At 37.9% G+C, this 20,227-nt stretch overlaps 2 protein-coding genes across 10 annotated transcripts in view; one reads left to right on the top strand and one right to left on the bottom strand.

Moving 5' to 3' along the window:
- Nucleotides 1–5,890, top strand: part of phactr3a (phosphatase and actin regulator 3a) — a 34,179-nt gene extending 28,289 nt beyond the window's left edge. For both annotated transcript variants that reach the window (XM_017487472.3, XM_017487471.3), the window contains exons 11-12: nt 25–101; nt 5,395–5,890. In XM_017487472.3, coding sequence (XP_017342961.1) covers nt 25–101; nt 5,395–5,410 — 93 coding nt within the window. In that variant the 3' untranslated portion in view covers nt 5,411–5,890. The remainder of the gene's footprint in view (nt 1–24; nt 102–5,394) is intronic.
- Nucleotides 5,891–6,327: 437 nt separating this feature from the next.
- The window catches only part of sycp2 (synaptonemal complex protein 2), a 39,790-nt gene continuing 25,890 nt past the window's right edge, over nt 6,328–20,227 (bottom strand). For 6 of the 8 annotated variants that reach the window (XM_017487462.3, XM_017487465.3, XM_017487467.3 and 3 more), the window contains 18 exons: nt 19,166–19,328; nt 18,097–18,161; nt 17,795–17,959; nt 17,422–17,701; nt 17,263–17,324; nt 16,844–17,129; nt 16,551–16,756; nt 14,393–14,617; nt 14,243–14,291; nt 14,002–14,175; nt 13,731–13,793; nt 11,979–12,133; nt 9,070–9,164; nt 8,885–8,984; nt 8,683–8,741; nt 7,069–7,147; nt 6,929–6,985; nt 6,328–6,842 (listed from right to left, as the gene is read on the bottom strand). In XM_017487462.3, coding sequence (XP_017342951.1) covers nt 6,765–6,842; nt 6,929–6,985; nt 7,069–7,147; nt 8,683–8,741; nt 8,885–8,984; nt 9,070–9,164; nt 11,979–12,133; nt 13,731–13,793; nt 14,002–14,175; nt 14,243–14,291; nt 14,393–14,617; nt 16,551–16,756; nt 16,844–17,129; nt 17,263–17,324; nt 17,422–17,701; nt 17,795–17,959; nt 18,097–18,161; nt 19,166–19,328 — 2,361 coding nt within the window. In that variant the 3' untranslated portion in view covers nt 6,328–6,764. Of the gene's footprint in view, nt 6,843–6,928; nt 6,986–7,068; nt 7,148–8,682; nt 8,742–8,884; nt 8,985–9,069; nt 9,165–10,926; nt 11,003–11,978; nt 12,134–13,730; nt 13,794–14,001; nt 14,176–14,242; nt 14,292–14,392; nt 14,618–16,550; nt 16,757–16,843; nt 17,130–17,262; nt 17,325–17,421; nt 17,702–17,794; nt 17,960–18,096; nt 18,162–19,165; nt 19,329–20,227 lie in introns of those variants that run through there. The other 2 variants (XM_017487463.3, XM_017487468.3) reach the window with 2 other exon arrangements.

Below are 20,227 nucleotides of genomic sequence, written 5' to 3'. Positions count from 1 at the left end.
CTAGGCGTATTTGTTATCTTGCAGGCTGCCATCCGGAAAGAGTTGAATGAGTTCAAAAGCACTGAGATGGAGGTACATGCATCAAGCAAGCACCTAACAAGGTCAGTGTGCAAGGCTGTGTCCATACTATTTATAGCTCTCATACTATTTATAGCTCTGTGAGTGCAACTGCAGAACTAAAGATGCATAGGAGAGCCGAGCCTCATATAACTTGGATTTGACAAGTATGTTACTAAAATTAACACATGGCTGGCCCTGATTTTGCTAATTTTGCTTATGTGGTTTCATTCATAATTGCAAGAATTTAATATTGGAAGCGTTTAGAAAAAAACGTCACATATAAAACCCTTAAGGGTTCTTCAGTTTTTCTGACTGGGGGAACCCTTAAAGATTCTGTGTAGAATCCTACAACAGAGGGTTTTCCTATTCACTTCCAAGTAGAACCCCTGTAGGAAGCAAAGAATGCTTAAGAATGCTATCTTAAAAACTCTATACAACATATAAGTCAGGTGCAAAAGTAAGTTTGATGCTAAGACAAGTCTAAACTCTAAATCATTATGCAAAAAAGGGGCATCATAGCAAGTGAAAATATGGTGAAAATATGGTGAATATAGTCAGATTTATCTAGTACTTCCTATTATAAGATTACAATAAACCAAATGTAAGATTATCAAATCTATTTTGAGACTTTTTTCTCATTTTAAGCTTTACATTTTCCTATTCTATTGGTGGATTATTTTGCTTCTTTCTAGAATAAATACTTAAAATTAGCAAAATTATCAGCCAATAAAATAAGACTATTTTAAGTTTGAAATTACTTCTAAAAAGTCTAGAAATAAGTTTAATAATCTTACATTTGGTCTATGTTGATCTTATAGTAGGAAATACTAGATAAATGTGACTATTTTCAAGATATTTTCACTTGCTAAGATGTCATTTTTTTGTGGTGTATGTTGAGAGTCATTTAAAATTACCAGTGTGTCCTTCACAGATGCATCCTAACTAGTACCACCACTAAGTGCAGTGAATGTAGATCAGACTTTGTCGCACAGAGTAACTTGTTTTGCCATTACAAGCTAATCAGAAATAAGATCATGTTCAAGAGACAGAGAAGTGGTTAGTGCCCCTCTTTCTCAGTGTATTTCCTTCAATGAAGGAATGCCAATATATTCTGGGAAGACTTTCTTTTAATATCGATGCCGAACGATCATTGACTACAAATGTTTGCGTAAACGAACGAACAAAAAATTCCACTGGACTTTCATAATTTCATAAACTGTTTCTTCGTACTTGCATGCATATGTTGATGAATGGCACTCATAACTTTTTTTCATATTTAATATTTTTTTAGTTAATGCCATTAATATGAATTGACTGGGTTTCACAAAATTTGTGTGTAATTAAAATAAATAAGTTATTTAAACTTAACTAAAATAGGCTGTGGCATTTAAGAGATGATTGATTGGTATTAACAGGTCCAAAAAATTCCCCATACCATTAAACCACCTCCACCAGCCTGGACTGTTGACACAAGGCAGGTTGGATCCATGGATTCATGCTATTGGTGCCAAATTCTGACCCATTTTCCCACATTCTCATGGTTGATGTGCACTTTACCCAAAGCTGCTGACCCGTATCTGCACGATTTTATGGATTACACTGCTGCCACAAGATTGGCTGATTAGATAATTCCATGAATGCATAGGTATTCCTAATAAAGTGTTTGGTAAGTGTATATTAATTACTCTGTTTATAATGGCTACTTCCAGCACGATAATGCACAATGTCACAAAGCAAAAGTCATCTCAAACTGGTTTCATGACCATGACAGTGAGTTCAAATGCTCTTCAGTGGCCTTCTTAGTCACCGGATCTGAATCCAATAGAACACCTTTGGGATGTGGTAGAACAGGAGAGTCGCAGCAAAAAGTAAACCTGAAAAATCTGCAGGAATTTGCATGATGCAATCATGTCAACATGGACCAGAATCTCAAAGGAATGTTTCCAACATCTTGTGGAATCCATGCAATGAAGAATTGAGGCTGTATTGAGAGCAAAGGGAGGCCCTACCTAGTTCTTAATAAAGTGTTTGTGACTGTATGCACATCACTGTTAACTTGTTTTAGACAAAAAGTAAAACAATAAACATGCATCTACCTTTCCTATGCCCAAACATTTTGGGCTAGTCTCAGGGCATTTTTGTGTGGTTTTTGAGTTGTAGTTGGAATGGGAATTTTGATGAAACTTGGCAACCTTACTCACAATCTTACATGAGTTATCTTTAAAGCTCCACATTAAAGTAGAAACATTTGTGTTTCATTCAGATGTTTCATTCAGAATACTCTGCCTACTGTTTGTATTTTATTAGGATGCATTATCTGTTCAGTGTGAATAATGTATTTGAATTCAGTTATATCTCAACCATGGATAAATGACCAGCTGATGTCACATCATTGACGGAACTGAACAGCCCATGATAATGTCTGAGAACTGTTCAGAAACATTTGAGGGGTAGAGAGCCTGGTCTCAGTTCCAGTCGGTTGATGTGCTTTATTCTCACAAAATGGCCAATGCCAATGCAGTAAACGCATACAAACACAGCCAATTCATGTATTTGTGGCGGCTGTGGCTCAGTTGGTAGAGCGGGTTGTCCACTAATCGTAGGGTTGGCGGTTTAATTCCCAGCCCACATGACTCCACATGCTGAAGTGTCCTTAGGTAAGACAATGAACCCCAACTTGCTCCTGATGACAAGTTAGTGCCTTGCATGGCAGCTCTGCTACCATTGGTGTGTGAGTGTGTGGGAATTGGTGAATGAGACACAGTGTAAAGCGCTTTGGATAAAAGTGCTATATAAGTGCGCCATTTACCATTTTTTTCATGAATTTTCTACCCCTAGCCAGTTCAGGTATTTCATGTGTTCAAGCTCAAGCACACCTGGTGGAACTGTATTGCAACTGTATACCCCTGTGAAACAGGAAGTCATGGTTGAACAATTTCCTGTTCCTAGTCACCCTGGTGTACCAAAAAAATGTAAAATATCAATGGGAATATATTTCAAATAGTGAAAAGTCTAGAAATTAGTGGTTAGCACGTTCACCTCACACCACCAGGGTCGGGGGTTCGATTCCCACCGTGGCCCTGTGTGTGCGCAGAGTTTGCATGTTCTCACCATGCTGCAGGGGTTTCTTCTGGGTACTCTGGTTTCCTCCCCCAGTCCAAAGACATGCAAAGACATCCAAAGACACTTTAGACAGGCTGATTGGCATGTCTAAAGTGTCCATAGTGTGTGAATGGGTGTGTGTATGTGTATGTGAGTGTGCCCTGTGATGGATTGGCACCCTGTACAGGGTGTACCCCGCCTTGTTCCCGATGCTCCCTGGGATAGGCTCAGGTTTCCCCGTGACCCTGAAGATAGGATAAGCAGTACAGAAGATGGATGGATTGATGAATTCATAAGGGTGCCAATAATTGTTGCACATCTATATTTAACAAAGATTTTTTTGATAAACCTGTGTTGTTTGCAATTGTTTGATATCCATCAGAGCAGAGTATTTTTGTGATTTTTTTGAACAAAAGATCAAAAGGTTAAACAATAAATACAAATTTTCACAGCCTTCTTTGCTCATATTTACCAAGGGTGCCAATATTAGTGGAGGCATTGTATATCAGAATTTCAGCTTTCATTTCATGATATCTAAATGTGTTTAAAAAAACAACAACCCCAAAACAAGTCAGTGATATCACCAACAACCACCACAGAACAGGGATAAGGGTATCACAATTCACTGTTCGCAGACATTGAGAGGAGAAATTCAGAGGCAATACCACAAGATGTAAAACGATCATCAGCAATGAGAATCAGACGGCCAGATAGGAATTCGCAAAGAAATACAGATAAGCCACAAAAGTTCTGGAACCAATATTAACCTCAAACAAAGTGAATGAAAGGCCAAAGTGTAGAGAAAGAAATGGATCTGCTCATGATCAAAAACCTGCAAGTTCAATGGTAGTGCTATGGTTTGGGCTTGCATAGCTGCTTCTGGAACAGGCTCATTAATCTTTATTGATGATGTAACTCATGATGGTAGCAGCAGAATGGATTGAGAAGTCTACAGGAACATTGTCTGCCAATTTACTGGGAAATACATGCAATCTAACTTGGAGGATCTTAATCATGGAGCAAGACCCAAAACACACTGCCAACACCACAAAGGACTTCATCAGGGGAAAAAAGACAAAGATCAAAAAGTCAATCACTAGATTGACCCAATTAAGTATGCATTTCACCTCCTAAAGAGGAGACCGAAGGGCAATACTCCTCAAAACAAACAAGCTGATACAAGCTGTGGTACAAGCCTGGAAAAGCAACACAAAAGAAGAATAAAACAGCTGGTAGTCAGTGGGTCACTGGATTGATGCAGCTATTCCAAGCAATGAATATGCAACCAAATGTTCCGTTATTTAAGACATTCTGTTCCTTTGGCTCAACTAAAAATAGGGTGGTCTATGTCTGTCTGCCATGTTATAAATTGTTTAACACATCTAGATTTAAATATCAGGAAATGAAAGCTGAAATTCTGATCTATTGTCTCATATTCATCTTTTGATCTCAACCCCAAATATCTACAGTGTATAGCACCGTTCCAATACTTTTGGAGGGGATTGTAGATGGAAACATGGAAAAATAGAGGAGTCAAAATAACTTCACAGTTGGAGTGAGCAGTATGGTGAGAACCGCATAATCACGCTAACAAGACGTATTAACAGGACTACAGGTCATAGTTGGCATACAATGTAAAAATGATTAAGTGTAACTACAAAGTGTCATGACAGACCAAGCGAGTGCCATATTGAGCAACAGACCAGTTTTTAGCTAACCCGTGGACAATAAGGAAGTGATGGATAAAAGCCTATCAAGCTAACAAGGAAACTCAACTCAAGGTATTAGCCACAGGGTGCTGAATGAGCACAAATACAGCCACCAGAGTGCGAAGTGATTAATAGAGATGATGGGTGTTTAGAAACTGATTTTCAGGGACAAGTTACGTGTAGTTCCAACTGTAGTCACAAACAGTTATTTAAATATCTTCAAATTGCACGAGGTCCAGCATGCTATGTCATATAGTGCATTTGTATAAGGCCTCGTCATGCATGTGCACAAGAAGATACCCAGGTGACACTCACCACTCACCCTGCTTGTTAATTGGGGAGAAACAGAATGTTACAAAGTTAAACCCAAGCATAAGAATTTACATTTGAATCAAACTTCAATGGTGTTGAAATTCAGCTGGTTCAGCTAGCTACATATTACTAACAGTCAAATAGTATAACAGTCAAGCTTAGTGATCATGAAAGTCAACTTTGCTAACATCTGCTATATTTGTCCGTGCAGGTTTCACAGGCCGTAGAAGAGGGTTTTCTTCTGTGAAGAAAGTTAAAATAGACATACAATGGCGAAATCCTGGAGATGACGTCATCCATGGGAAGTGCTTATTCTTCCACCTTTCCTGGTCTTGGGTGCAGTTAATGACTGAAGCACCAAAGCAGGGGCACAGCACCTTGAGGAAAGAACAGCAGCTGTGGACATCCGCTCTGAGGCTGGAGAAGAGGGGCCGTTATGAAAGGATTTGTGATGTTAAAACTGAGTTTTTAAATAACTGCTGAAAGAAATAAACTCTGAGTGAATGTTTGTGTGCATGTGAGATCCACTTTAATGGAAAGAAAAAAAGTCATTTAAGGTGTGTAAGCCTATTAATTAAAGAGTTTCATATGAAATGTACAAAATGCAGTCTGTTCAAACAACAGAGTGGTTAATGTCTTTATTTCGGGAATATGAAGAGCGAAAAATACTTTGAAAATTTGTCTTATTTTCAGTAATTTGGGTCCAGAGCCCCTGACTTCACCTCACCTGGTGGTGAAGTATTGATCAACTAGTAGGTTTGTTTTGATGGTGGTGAGCAACACAAACAGAGTCACATGTGCCAATACTTTAATCTTAATGAATCTTTCTTGAATTCACACAAGGTGCCCTACAACGCTCATGAACCATTAACTATCCAAGGAACTCTTGAAGAACCCATTCTAGTCTAAGCTGTCAGGAGGCTGTAAGGACTAGAGAAACATAAGTTCTAAATCAGCATTTATTATTCTACTATCCCAACATAACTAACTAGGCATCCAGAAATCCATCAATTTACACACAACCTATGAGATGTGAGAACAATGTGTTCTCATTGTCCATACTGCACTGTTGTAGTAATAATGGCATTAGATATTGATTCAAAATAATAAGCTAAGTCAATTGCACCAAAGGCACTGGCTATAACATTTCGATCTGTAGTGAAAAAAAGATTCCCATTCCTGTCATGCATTACTGCTGTGTATATATGTTTTGTTGTTTTATTTAGTAACTGACCAGTAAACATACCTTTGGCGAGTGAATGCAAGTGTCAGGGGTAACATTTATTCATGAATAATTTTTTTAAATATATTATTATTATTATTATTATTATTATTACATTTTATATGTTTTTACAACTGTCTCTTTCTAAAGATGTTTTTATTTCTACAGCTATTCATTATTAGTACTTAAAAATCACCATGTTTCAGAGAGTTAAAACTACAACTCTGTCCAACCGGACCCTAACAAATAAATTACGAAATCAAAGTAATACTCAACATTTTAAATAGTATTGTGATTTAAAATGATAGTGAACCTATATTGCTGAAAAATAAGAACGTGCATTTAAAACATCTTGAATATTACTTGTAACTAAGTCCTCTGTCTGAAAGGAACAAGGTCTGTAGTCCTCTACGTACACTTTGCAGTTCTTCCTCATGCTACAAAGAGAGCAAAGCATTTTATTTTGACAAAATTACAAACTGTTTTTAATGAATAGAAATTCTGAAGCAATACTTCCACCCACCATCTGTCTGAATAAGTGATCCTGAACAGATTTCATGTCTTTCTTCATCAAATGCATCTGAAATTACATTGAAAAATGGAAATCTTACTTTTAGGTTCTTAATGGGTAGTGTATTACTCCTCAAAGCATTAAACACTAACCTGTGAAAAAAAGATCTGCTCCTCGTAGTCCAGGTTTCCGCATATATTTGTTTCAATTGTGCTTTTTAAATGTTTTAGCCTGAGGAAAAAGTCAAGTGTAGCAAAATAAACAAAGGTAACCTCTGTAAATACAAAAAAAAAGCTAAATCTACTAACTTTAAGCTAATTCAATGTGCTGCTGCCACATGATTGGCTGATTAGATAACTGCATGCATGTGCAGGTGTACACCTTCTCCTAATAAAGTGGACATGAGTGCATATTGCTAATATGTTTTAAATTATAGCGCAATTAATAAATAAAGGCACCTTTATTAATGTTAGCTGCATATACAGGCCACCTTATATGAGGCTAACATTTGGAGTTGATGTTGCCAAAAATATAAATGTGAAATAAGAAAATACCCCCCATCCTGTCATTAAGTATCACTAGGGCAGTGGTTTTCAACCTTTTGTGAGCTCTGGACCCCTAGCATATTTCGAACAATCCAAAGGACCCCTCTCACTCCACATCAATTATACGCTATATTTCAATTCTATATATGTTACTTTACTTTAATAATATTTAATATGAATAATATTAACATTGGACATTTAAAATTTAATCAAAACATTTCAAGATTACATTTTTTTTTTTTTTACATTTTATTGTTATGCCCGATGCTCCCTGGGATAGGCTCCAGATTCCCCGTGACCCTGAAAAGGAGTAAGCAGTACAAGATGGATGGATGGATAGATGTTGGCGTGACATTTAATTTGACTCTTTTGTTTATTTTATCCGTCAATGCGACACTTGAATTTGTCTACCACTCATTGATTTTTCCAAATTATCATTTAATTTGTAAATAAATTTTAAATAAATCCATTAATTAACGATCGTCAGTTCAGTTAACGTGATATTTGTGAATGCACACGAATAACCAAATTGGTTCATTTTAAAACATACCTTAAATTGTTCTTACAGTTGATGGGCATATGATATACTTGAGTATATATTTTGATACATTTAACACACGTATATATATATATATATATATATATATATATATATATATATATATATATATATATATATATATATAGATGGTTTAAACATTTAAAAAAATTTCCCATGGACCCCCTGCAATTACGCCACGGACCACTAGGGGTCCGGTTGAGAAACACTGCACTAGGGCCTATTCACTTTGAAATAGATACTCCCATCAGTGGCAGCAATCTGTAAAAGATAACTTGCTCTGTGGACCTCTCTGGCAAGCTTTCTATCTAATGTTTTATAAATATTGGAATGAACTACAGAGCCACGGCACATACATAAAAGCTTGTTTCTTTACAGAAAAATTATAAAAACATGGTTTTATTTTGGAGTGAGTGCAGAACTTGTGCACGTTCTCCCCATGTCCGTGTGGGTATCCTCAGGGCTGTCTAGTTTCCTCCCACCATGCAAAAAATGTCAGTAGTTGGACTGGCTAAGATAAGTGTGAATGAGTGTGTGAATGTGTATGTGCGTAGTGCCCTGTGATGGACTGATGTCCCATCCAGGGTGTATTCCAACCTCATACCCAGTGTTCCTAGGATAGGCATTACATGAATAATTACCACTGTTTTAACACAACTCACCTTTGGGTTCCTCCTTCCTGGTAAGCATGGAAAGCCACGGCTTGCTTCTTCCAGTAAGCCTTTAAAATAGTCAGTCAGAAATATATTAGTTGTAAGTCTGAAATGAAGGAAATTTATATGTATAAATACTATTGTTATATAGAAATCTAGCTAAATAATATATTTAATAAAAATTATATTGTGTGTGTGTGTGGTTGTGTACGGTCAGCTCCGCTTCCATGTTTCGCAGAGATGTATCATCTTGTTCCAAGTTTTTAATTTCATCCAATAGAACTCGTTTAACTGTCTCCAGCCTCTGAGACCTACATGAAAGGTTACAGGGAAAATGTGTATGTTTGGAAAACTCAGCCACCAAAAATAAGATATTAGTGTCCTTGATGCTCTAACCTGTACTGTTGCACTTTCATGGTTACAGTGGAAACATGTTGCTTGCAGGCTTTTAGGGACTGCTTGGTGAAGAGATCCATTCTCCTTGAGCGGTTCTAAGATACAGCCAATATTGCAACACGACATCAGTGCATGTATTTACTGACTCTATTAAATATTTGTCATTTATGATGACCATGGTAATTTTGAACCTAAACTGATGCTTGGAGAGTTAAAGTCTGATAAACCAAACACATCAAATATTTTATCACACTGTACATATTTGCAATCTGAAGGGCTGACTCATCACGATGTTCAAGATGATCAGAAACAGTTATCAGCTGTGCATTTTATAACACTGGTTATGATGTTTAACACCTAGATATGCTCTCAGCAATACATGCCAAGACCTCCCACAAAGTCACGAAATGGCAGTAACTTAGTATTTGCTTTAAGTATCTACTGCAACGTCTCCTTCTTTTCCTGGAACCTACTTTCCGAGTACCTACTGGGTCGGCAGTGGTTCCAAATGATAGATGAGGATGCTATCTGGATACCATCTTCAATGTAGAAAAGACTTGCTGTTATCCAGCAGTCCCTGGTTAAGTCTTTAGGCACAGGGCAGTGCACTGGGTCCACGTGGCATATGAGGGGCTAATACAAGGGGCTCTATTGGGACCCACCTCATGTGCCCCGCTGTTATTAGCGAGGCCTCAATCAGCTCTACAGTGGAGAAACTGGTCTCTACCATTTGGAGTAGCTCCTCTGGTGCTAGCTAGAAAATCACCATAGAATAACCCATGCGCATCAGATATGCAATAATATCATATGCTCTCGTAGTCAGTATGTCTGCACCTGACACTGGGACAGTGTGAAATGCCTCAGTTGATGTGAAGCAGCTGAACCGGTCAGTGCCTGACAAATTAGCCAAGGGTCTCACCACGGAGTGTGGATGAAAACTGCCATGTAATCCTTACACTGAGGCACTTAGAACTCATGGTGAGAGAAAGAGCATGTTCTGTGCTGCGTGTTGAGCTATGATGCACAACTGTAAATGAGCCATTATAAGGGGGGCCATCACAGCTGTTTTGGAGTCTGATGGGTGCATCTGGGAGCTGCTGGATGTTGAACTGACTCCCTTTGTGGTCACTACCAGAGTGCGTGTGAGTAGTGAGGCTTGGTTGTTAGCTTGTTTCTGGCTGAAAAGTCTCCTGAACCCAGTCACAGACATGCTATCCTTGTGCATACTGGTCAAGTACCACAAGGGAGGCTCAGACCCCAGGCTAAAGACATACCCCAGGCTATCGGAAGGGCTTTACTGTGGGGCATAAGCCATTGTGTGTGGCTTTGGCTCTAAAATAAGTGATTTTAGCTGAGGTATGTCTTTAGTCAACATCTTCACACACACAAAAACCCAAGCATTTATGATTCGTAGCCTGGCCAGGTTGGATGTGGTTGGCCTTCGAATTGAGGTCTAGGCCTGCTTAGTTGCTCTTGTTGAGTTAGCATAAGTATAGATTCACATTCAGCATATGAAGCCTCCAAGCCAAATTCTAAATGTCACAGAAAACCAATAGCAAAACAGTAGGCACACAGCTACTGGCCGTGCTCTGGCTTCAGGAGATTCGGGCACTGACTGTAGAAGTGTAGATCCCTGCTACCAGAAAAGTTAAGTTTCTGGCTTGCTGAAGATGCAGCTGGCACCCTGCAGCCTATTAGCACCATTGTGTGATGGATATACCATTCCTATCCTATAGGTAACAATCTTACATTGGCATGGCTGAATGGGCATCTCAGTGGATGCCGCACAATTTTATATGGCAGTTTACAGCCAGTTCTCTGACATGGTTACACTCACAGCTGAATCTGTCACAGCTTCGGGGAACAGAAAAAAACTGTAGCTCCAACCGAAGTTACGAGCTGAACACAATAGCTCCAAACTCTACATGTGGTCCTGGTGAGTAGAGAAAAGGAAAAGAAAATATATATATATATATATATATATATATATATATATATATATATATATATATATATGTATGTATGTATGTATGTGGGTTTCCATGACCTGGCAATTACTGTTTTTTTGACCGTTAAAAATTCAAATTGTCTGATAAAATTGAAAACTGCTGAACACAATGTCCGGTAAAAATATTAACATCAAGCAGACATACGTTAGACAAAGTATGTTCGCAACTGCACACCTGAATAAGATCTTTGTGCCTGTGCAAATACATATTTTTTTCAAATGCCTCTCCTGTAATATCTGTAAAATTTGCTTGCATTATTAAACTCATTCTACCACACACACACGCACGCACACACACACATCTTTGTGTGTGTGTGTGTCTCTCTCTATCGCTCGCTACGGGAGTCACTGAAAGCACAAACAAACACACACAAGTAAACTCAGGCTTATCCAGTACAGGTGAGAATCATGCATTACCTGCCGAATCGACCCGCCTTTTCTCCACAATGTCCCCGCCACCACAATCGCATATACAGTACATAGTCCAAAATTTTACAGTGCAAAATTTACATCGAAATGTGATGACCAGATTTTTTTTTTGTTTGTCCGATAAACCCGGACTTGTTGGCCTTACATTATCATGTATATATAGAAAATTCTATGCCCCAGTAATTTCAGGACTTCAAGAAATCTCAGCATGGTGCACACGGGAACACATCCAAGTGTTAAATGCCAATCTTGCTTGGTTAGGAGGGGTGAAATAGAACTTAATTTGTTGAGTAAGATGATAAAAATAGTTACCTTATTACAACACATGATGTATGACCTAAGCTACTACATTACATAGTTCTGCTCTCAGATCTGTCAAAATGTTATTACTACACATTCATATTTTTCATGATTTGAACTCTCTATTTAAGCTGCTCGCCATTTACCCAAGAATACTTTGGCCTTCATCTACCTCAAATTTTCTCTTAAGTTCAGAGCTGAACTGGTGGCAGACATAGCCCATCTCCTGAGATGTGCTCACTTCATGCTGATCCATATCTGTCTCCACACTTGCCTCCCAACAGCTCGACACCACTGTGGACCGCACCTCCATATCTTCAGCAACTACTAATATACCCAATCCCGTAAAACACATAACACATGAGAAATACATTTAAGCACTTGCATATCTAATTAAATAACATCAAAGTAAAAAGTAATAAATGTAATGGACCAGCTGCTTTGTTTACAGTGAGAGGAAACAGGCATTCATACACTTTTGCTTTTGTTATTTAATATACTTCCTCTGCATAGATCCACTTCACATTTACACACATAATGTCTTTTGACTTTGTACTTATAAATATGAACAAAAAAGTATGTATTTATGAGCATTAAAAAAATTGCACCCAGTGTCATTATAAAAGATGTTACCACTGGCAGCTAGTAGTAATCATGGTGAAGGTAAAGGAGCTTCCCAATGTTCTCAGGGACAATATTATTAAACAACATTTGAATGGACATCAAATGCTACAAAGCCAGAGTAAAGGCCGAAAACATCCCTGTCAGTACAACTGGTTCGAAAATATGCAGGTGCAAAGTTCATGGAACTAATCACTTCCACACTCTCCCGTACCGTGCAAGCTTTCACAACGTGCTCTCAGATTAATTAAAGGAAGGTACACATCATCAAAGGAAACATGAATGGAGCAACGCACTGGGACATATTAAAGGAGATGTTATTCTCATCAGCCAAGAAAGTGAATCTGGGGAGAAGGTGGATGTTTCACCAAGACAACAACCTCAAACATACAGCCGAAATAACTCAAGCAGACCTTGCATGGCCTAGCTAGTTTTTGCCTAGAGGAATGAGCCAAAATTGAACCACAATGTTCGTAATAAAGTGGACATTGAGTGTATATTTATAAGTAAATGTGTGTAAATCTGAAGTTGATCTATGCACTGGAAGTATATTAAATAACAAAAACAACATGTTCAAATACACTGTACATTCTTATATGCTTTAAAGCACACCTAAAGATTCACAGTCATTTTTAAACAACTAACAATCTGCATAGAACAATAAATTCTTAATATTTTATAATGGCCAAGAAATGGTCTGGATTAGTAATGTAATTACACCTTTACCTTCATTAAAAATGTCTTTGAATATACAGACGAGTGACAAATTAAAGGACAAATGGGGATCTGCGTTATGCCATGCGTTATGCATATTACTGGCATAATTTGGGGTCGATGCAAATCAATGCAAATTTATTCTGACTGATCACATTTATACAATAATGAAACATTTCTATCTTGATTGGGGAGTGCGATAATGTAAACCTTATGTTATGGACCAGATCTCAACCCAGCTGAATACCTTTGGGAGATTGTAAAATGGCATATCCAAATTTCTTCACAATCAAAATAAATACCAAACAATATCTTTAGGAAAAATGGTGCTCATCCCTCCAGTACTGTTCCAGAGCATTTCAGAATCCGTGTCAAGGCACACTGAAGCTGTTCTGGCCCGGAACCCGTTTATACATTTTTTCGTTAATTTGTCACTCATACGTAGATTAATATTTAAACTGGAAAGCCGTCATATTCTCTTGCCATTCCAAATATCTTGCTGCACCTGTACTTGAGCAAAAACATCAATCACACTGAGGGTACTACTTTGTAGATTAATTTTACTCATACATCTGGGTCCTCTCTTTACCTGATACATTCTTTTTCTCCCCTTCCTCAGCGCTGCTGTCAACTTGCATGGGTTGTTTAGAGCCTGTACCCCAAAAGAAGTTTAAATTATATTTTTTTTACTTTGTCATTAGGTACATTTCCTTTATGGTCTCATTAATTACAAAGAGGATAGAGAGATTATCACACTAGAGTTCCTCTTCCACATGCTGTACATACTTTATGACAAAAGTATTTTGTTATAATGTTCACAAAAAGAAACAGTAAGAAAGTAAGAAACTTGCAATATTAACCTTTTTTCTTATACCATTGCTTGACATTAGATTTGAACAGCTCTCTCGGCTTCATTCTAACAGCGAATTCACTGGGCCCAGCTTTAGTCCACGTGTCTTCGTCTTCACTGTAGTCTTGTTCATGCAGACTTATGGAATTGCATGAGCTGGGCCGAGTGCGACTGGTTGCTGGACCTGATGACACAATGGGTTAAACATGAACATTTGTAATCAAAAATGAAAAATAAAAGATTGTTATTACCTGATTCTGCTTTTCCAACACTGCTTCCCTGAACAGATACAGGTGTTTTCTGTGCAAAGTGAATTGTTATTATTTGAGAGACCATTTCCACATGCCTAAGAATAATCAAACATATAGCCAGGTTTGGCACAAGACAAGAAACCTCTCTACCTCAAGTTCAGTGCAGATCATAGCTCTATTGTTCACAGATGTGTGTGATGATTGGCTTAGTGTCACCAAAGAGATGACAGACTCTTTGTCGAAGCATGCCTGCAGGACTCTTTGGCTGGTGCTGCTTAGAAAGCCCCCAAGATCTTCTTCTAGGTCTGCAGAGTTGAGCAGAGATGAACATTTCTCCCTACCAGTGGAGGCAATTAGGGGGTGGATGGATAGCTGCTGGGATAAAGGACAGGCTACTGTACACTATATAAGAACAATTCTACAATTGACTAAATACTGAATATTATGCATAACTAACTGACAATTCAGAGTCATATCTAATACAGGTAAGAATCATTAGAACTGCTAAATTGTTGACATTAATACAAAAACAATTGTCTGTAAAAATAGCAAGTAAACAAATAATAAACATAAATGTGATTAATATGAATATTCTATTAACGATGTATTTAGGCAGTCCTGTTCCTACAATTAACAGAAGCAGTTCTGCCAAAAACTTAAGCAGCAAGGCTGGGCGATATGTACAAAATCTTATATGACGTTATGGATAATTTTATATCTTGAAATGATATACAGCAATCAGTCATAACATTAAAACCACTCACAGGTGAAGTGAACAAAAAAGATTATCTCTTTACAGAGCCACCTGCCAAGCGTTGGGATATATTAAGCAGCAAGTGAACAGTCAGATTTCGAAGTTAATGTGTTGAAAGCAGGAAAAATGAGCAAGCGTAAGGATCTGAGCGACTTTGACTTGGGCCAAATTGTGATGGCTAGAAGACTGGGTCAGAGGATCTCCAAAACGGCAGGTCTCATAGGATGTTTCTGTTATGCCGTGGTTAGTACCTTCCGAAAGTGGACCAAGGAAGGATAACCAGTGAACCGGAGACAGGGGCAGGGGCAGTTGCGTAGCTGCAGACTGGTCAGAGTGCCCATGCTGACCCCTGTCCACCACAGAAAGCACCTACAATGGGCACATGAGCATTCGAACTGGACCATGGAAGAAGATAGCCTGATCTGATGAACCACATTTTTCGTTAACATCAGGTAGATGGCTGGGTGTGTGTGCGTTGCTTACCTGGGGAAGACATGGCACCAGGATGCACAAAGGCGGAGGAAGTGTAATTCTCTGTACAATGTTCTGATAGGAAACACATACCACCTACCTAAACATTGTTGCAGTCCAAGTACACCCCTTCATGGTAGCAGTATTCCCTAATGGCAGTGGCCTCTTTCGGCAGGATAAGGCACCCTGCCACACCGCAAAAAATTTGAGGAACATGACAAAGAATTCAAGGTGTTGACTTGGCCTCCAAATTCTCCAGACCTCAATCTGACTGAGCGTCTGTGGGATGTGCTGGACAAACAAGTCAGATTCATAGCAGACCCTCATCGCAACTTACAGGACTTAAAGGATCTGCTGGTAACGTTTTGGTGCCAGGTACCACAGCACACCTTCAGAGGTCTTGTGGAGTCCATGCCTTGACGGGTCAAAGATGTTTGGGCACCTACACCATATTAGGTGGGTGGTTTTAATGTTATAGATTATTGGAGATTATTGGTGTATATTACGATATATTATGCTTTCTCCTAAATTGATGAAAAAATTATTTATACAAAATAACTGCATGCATTCGTGACTGGTTTGTGGCATAACTTATAAATGACTGTTTTCTGGTCAGTGCCTAATTTATTATACAAAAACCACACCCAAACACAGAAGTACCTCCCTTTTTTATGTACAAGCTCCTCAACTTTTGGGCTTATGCTTGATCTGTGTCAGTGTGTTGTGGGCAGTTTTGAGTTATGCTTGTTTTTGTTACAGCACAACGTTAGCAGCTCCTAGTTCCGACCTTAGTGATGTGAATCGGCTGCCAAAAAGTGTTTTTTTGCAACATTGGCGATATAAACAATATGGGAAAATATCTATCAATAGACATATCTATTGTCTTACCATACGTATCGCCATATTGCACAGCCCTATTAAGCAGTGTACTTTACACAAATGTAGACACTTATGTACTCTTACATTATTAGGCACATTTGCTGACGGTTAAGTAAACGATGCTTTAACTATAAATTCATGTTGGTGGATTTTCATTATTGACATACTCGATTTTGGTGCAGTCCTAGTTCTTGGCAGACATACCTCTTGAGCCACAGGGGTTACAAAAGGGTGAGGAAGACGTGTGGCACTATCCCGTCCTCCTGAAGTCTTATAGAAGGAGGATGCTTGGATCCCTCTCAGATGGCTAGGCAACTCCAGGGGAGGAGAGATGGCACCAACAGGAGAGATGCACAATGGTTTGAGGGGTGTCAGAGGAGATCTGGATAAGGATGCATTTTCCTCTGCAGCTAAAGGAAATAACTCACATACCTTAAACATCAAACAGTAGCTAACATTTTTAATGATATAAAGTAAATAAGTAGCCAATTTCTTACTTCTTATCTTCTCAATGGAGAATGGCGAAATGCAGAAAGAAGTGTATTTGGAGGCCCAAGATTCTTTTGTTGATGCTGGAGAAAGCAAATTCTTCCTGTTTTTTGACTGTTCAGAACCCAATACTTCGCTGACCTCTCTCTCCTCCATAAACTTGCTGCCTGTCACTGAATGTGTTGTGTTTTTTCCTGGTTGTTCGTTCTCTTTCTTAGCTTTCTTAGTTATGCCATTTACCTTTCCTTCTTGCCCCGTGGCTTGGACTGAAGAAGTCTGAAGCACCTGAGACTTCTGTGGTTGTTTAACCATTAAATTCCATTACGCGAAAGTTGAACAAATGAGTTTTTTTTAAAAATCTTCAAGTGAAGACAACATAAGAAAACATTTAATGTTCAGATTTTTATATAAAGGCAAAAGTCTGTACCTTAAACATAGGACCCACTGGTGCAAGAGCAGATGTCAGCGTGGCTGTACTCTTCTCTGCCGCTAATGCCAGATACACATATAAATACATTTAACATTACCAAAAAGACAAGGCTTGTATGGGGACAGCTTTTACAGCAGGAAAAAAAACATATCTTACACTGAATTATGTTAGAGCGGAGAGAAGAACAGAAAGGAGCAATTTTACGGGCCAAAACATTTTCCTGTCCTTTGGTGGACTCCAGAACAGCAGCAATCATCTTCTTTTGCTTTGAGTTTTCATGATTAGATAATTCTTTTTCCTGTTTCTCCTTCACTGCCTTATGGACTGTCGTTGACCTGAGTTGACAGGTTTTTTTGACAGGTGGTTTGACTACAGCAGCCCTGTTCTGAACTGAAGCTGTAATCTGAGGCTTTTCTGGCTTTTTGATGATAAACATCTGTTTAATGAGAGATGAGTTAAATGTGTCACTGAGTAGCAAACACACAAGGGATTACAGTTCAGATTATTTATAGATGCGACAGAATCCTGCCTTTGCTGGAGGTGGTTCATTGGTATCTGATTCACTCCCAGAGTCAGACAACTCTCTGTAGGATTTGGTCAGAACTGAGGTTCTTTGGGGCCTGTCTGTGGGTTTTCTGCTCGCAACATCCTTGCTTTTCTTATGCTTTTCTTCTACCACCTTCTTCTGCCTTTTCTGAAATTTAGTTAAATCCAGCATAGTCCCGTACAAAAAGACATGTCAATGAGAGAAACATACCATTAATTAGACAATGTTAAAGAACATTTAAAAATTATGACATCGTTCTACTTCAGTAGTATATATTCACTTACCCTCTTTGATTTAGGCAATGCTTTTGCAGCCTTTGGTGAGGGAATGTGTATGTTTGGAGTTTCAACTAAAAGAGAGTAAGAATTTTATTGATAGCTTCTTTTCCCCATTCATAAGACAAGGCAATACTGAGGAAACAGTGACTATTATACCAAAGAAAAAAAGCAAACATAGGGCCTCATTTATAAATCTTTTAGTAAAGTTGGATATGCATGTTTCTGTAGGCCAAACCAAACCAAAAATTCTCCCAAGATTTACACGTGACTTAATGACTTAAGAGTGCAACCTAAGGGCAGGGTGTGCTAAATCTTCCAGTAATGCAGATAAGCCACTGCAAGCATGTCGGCTAACACAGACACACACAAACCTGTTCTCCTTTTATGGGGTGTCATTTCTTTTGTCCTAATTGGGTATCTATGGGGTTTTTTGTCTTAATGAACAGATTTCTGATGGATCACTTTTTTTAAAGTCTTTAATATGCAAAATGTTCATTTTGTTCACATACACAAAATTTGTGTAATTAAAACAAATGAACAATTTAAAATTATAATCAATATATAGAAAATTGCAGTAAGATATGCCAATTATACAATTTGAAGCCTCAGTCAAGGTTTACATTAGTTTACATTACATTACCTTATATACAAGTTTTCACAACCTCAGTTCCTCATAGGATACATAGGACTTTTATATAGGAGGATCACTCTCCTGGGATCACTCTCTTAGGATCCAACTAACTCGATTGTCATGAATACCACTTTTCTTGTGTAAATGCTCCTGATTTACAAATAAATCTGTTCATCTCCAGTTTGGTAAGTAATACCCATTGTAGGAAACAGGATTTGTACTGAATTTGGAAAGGCAAAACATTTTGTTAAGGAGGTAAGGTTGATTTTCAAATAATATTTAAATCATCATAAAAAGACTCAATACCTCAAAGACGCAATAAATGATTAAGAAGTTAAAATTAAGATTAAGGAATTCCTCTCCATTGTCAAAGAATTTGTATACTGTGTTTTAGGACTTTTCCCCAGAACAAACAAAAATAACATAGTTGTGCAAAAGGCATACATGTGAGGTTCGCAGGAGAATGAGTGGGCTTAACTGGCTGTCTCGTGTAGTCTGCTACTTTAGGCTTAGGTCTCCTGTTGGTTGATTTTGTCCAGCTAATTTCAGTCAAATTGTCAGTATCAGTGTCACTGAACAGATGCTTCTTCACATTACGAGCAGGAGGCTACACATACACACACAACAAATATATACAAAAATCACAAACATACATTTGAAGTACGGCTGCACTATATGGACAAAAAACAAAACAAAACCCAATACACAGTTCCCTCTGAAAGCATTGGAACGACAAGGCCACATATTTTGTTTTTGCTATACACTGAAGACATTTGGGTTTTGAGGTCAAAAGATGAATCTGAGATAATGGATCACTCAGACACCCACATTGATGGATGGCACGTTATACGCTGTATACACTTTTGCATAGTATTGTATGTATATATATATATATATATATATATATATATATATATATATATATATATATATATATACATACACACACACACACATATATATTTATATATATATATATATATAAATATATATGTGTGTGTGTGTGTATATATATATATATATATATATATATATATATATATATATATATATATATATATACACACACACACACACACACACACACACACACATATATATATATATATATATATATATATATATATATATATATATATATATATATATATATATATATACCTTCCTTCAGGGTGCCAATCCATCATAGGGCACACTCACATACTCATACCCACACTCACACACCCATTCATACACTACGGACACTTTGGACATGCCAATCAGTTTACCACGTGCTAACCACTAAGCCACCGTGCGCCCCTATATATGTATACACACACACACATACACAGGACTGCACAAAAGTTTTAGACACCCTATTTTTTTTTTTAGTACAAACCTTGTTATAGATTTTTATTTTATGACTTCTACATTATCGAGTCTGTACAATTTGAGATTCCCAAACATTAGTTTTCTAGCACAAAATGAAATGTTATAGAAAAATGTTTGTATGTCATTAAAGAAACC

This window comes from Ictalurus punctatus, chromosome 15, assembly GCF_001660625.3.
Source record: "Ictalurus punctatus breed USDA103 chromosome 15, Coco_2.0, whole genome shotgun sequence".
In the NCBI taxonomy this organism is placed as follows: domain Eukaryota; kingdom Metazoa; phylum Chordata; class Actinopteri; order Siluriformes; family Ictaluridae; genus Ictalurus; species Ictalurus punctatus.
This window is presented reverse-complemented; position numbering and strand designations above follow the sequence as displayed.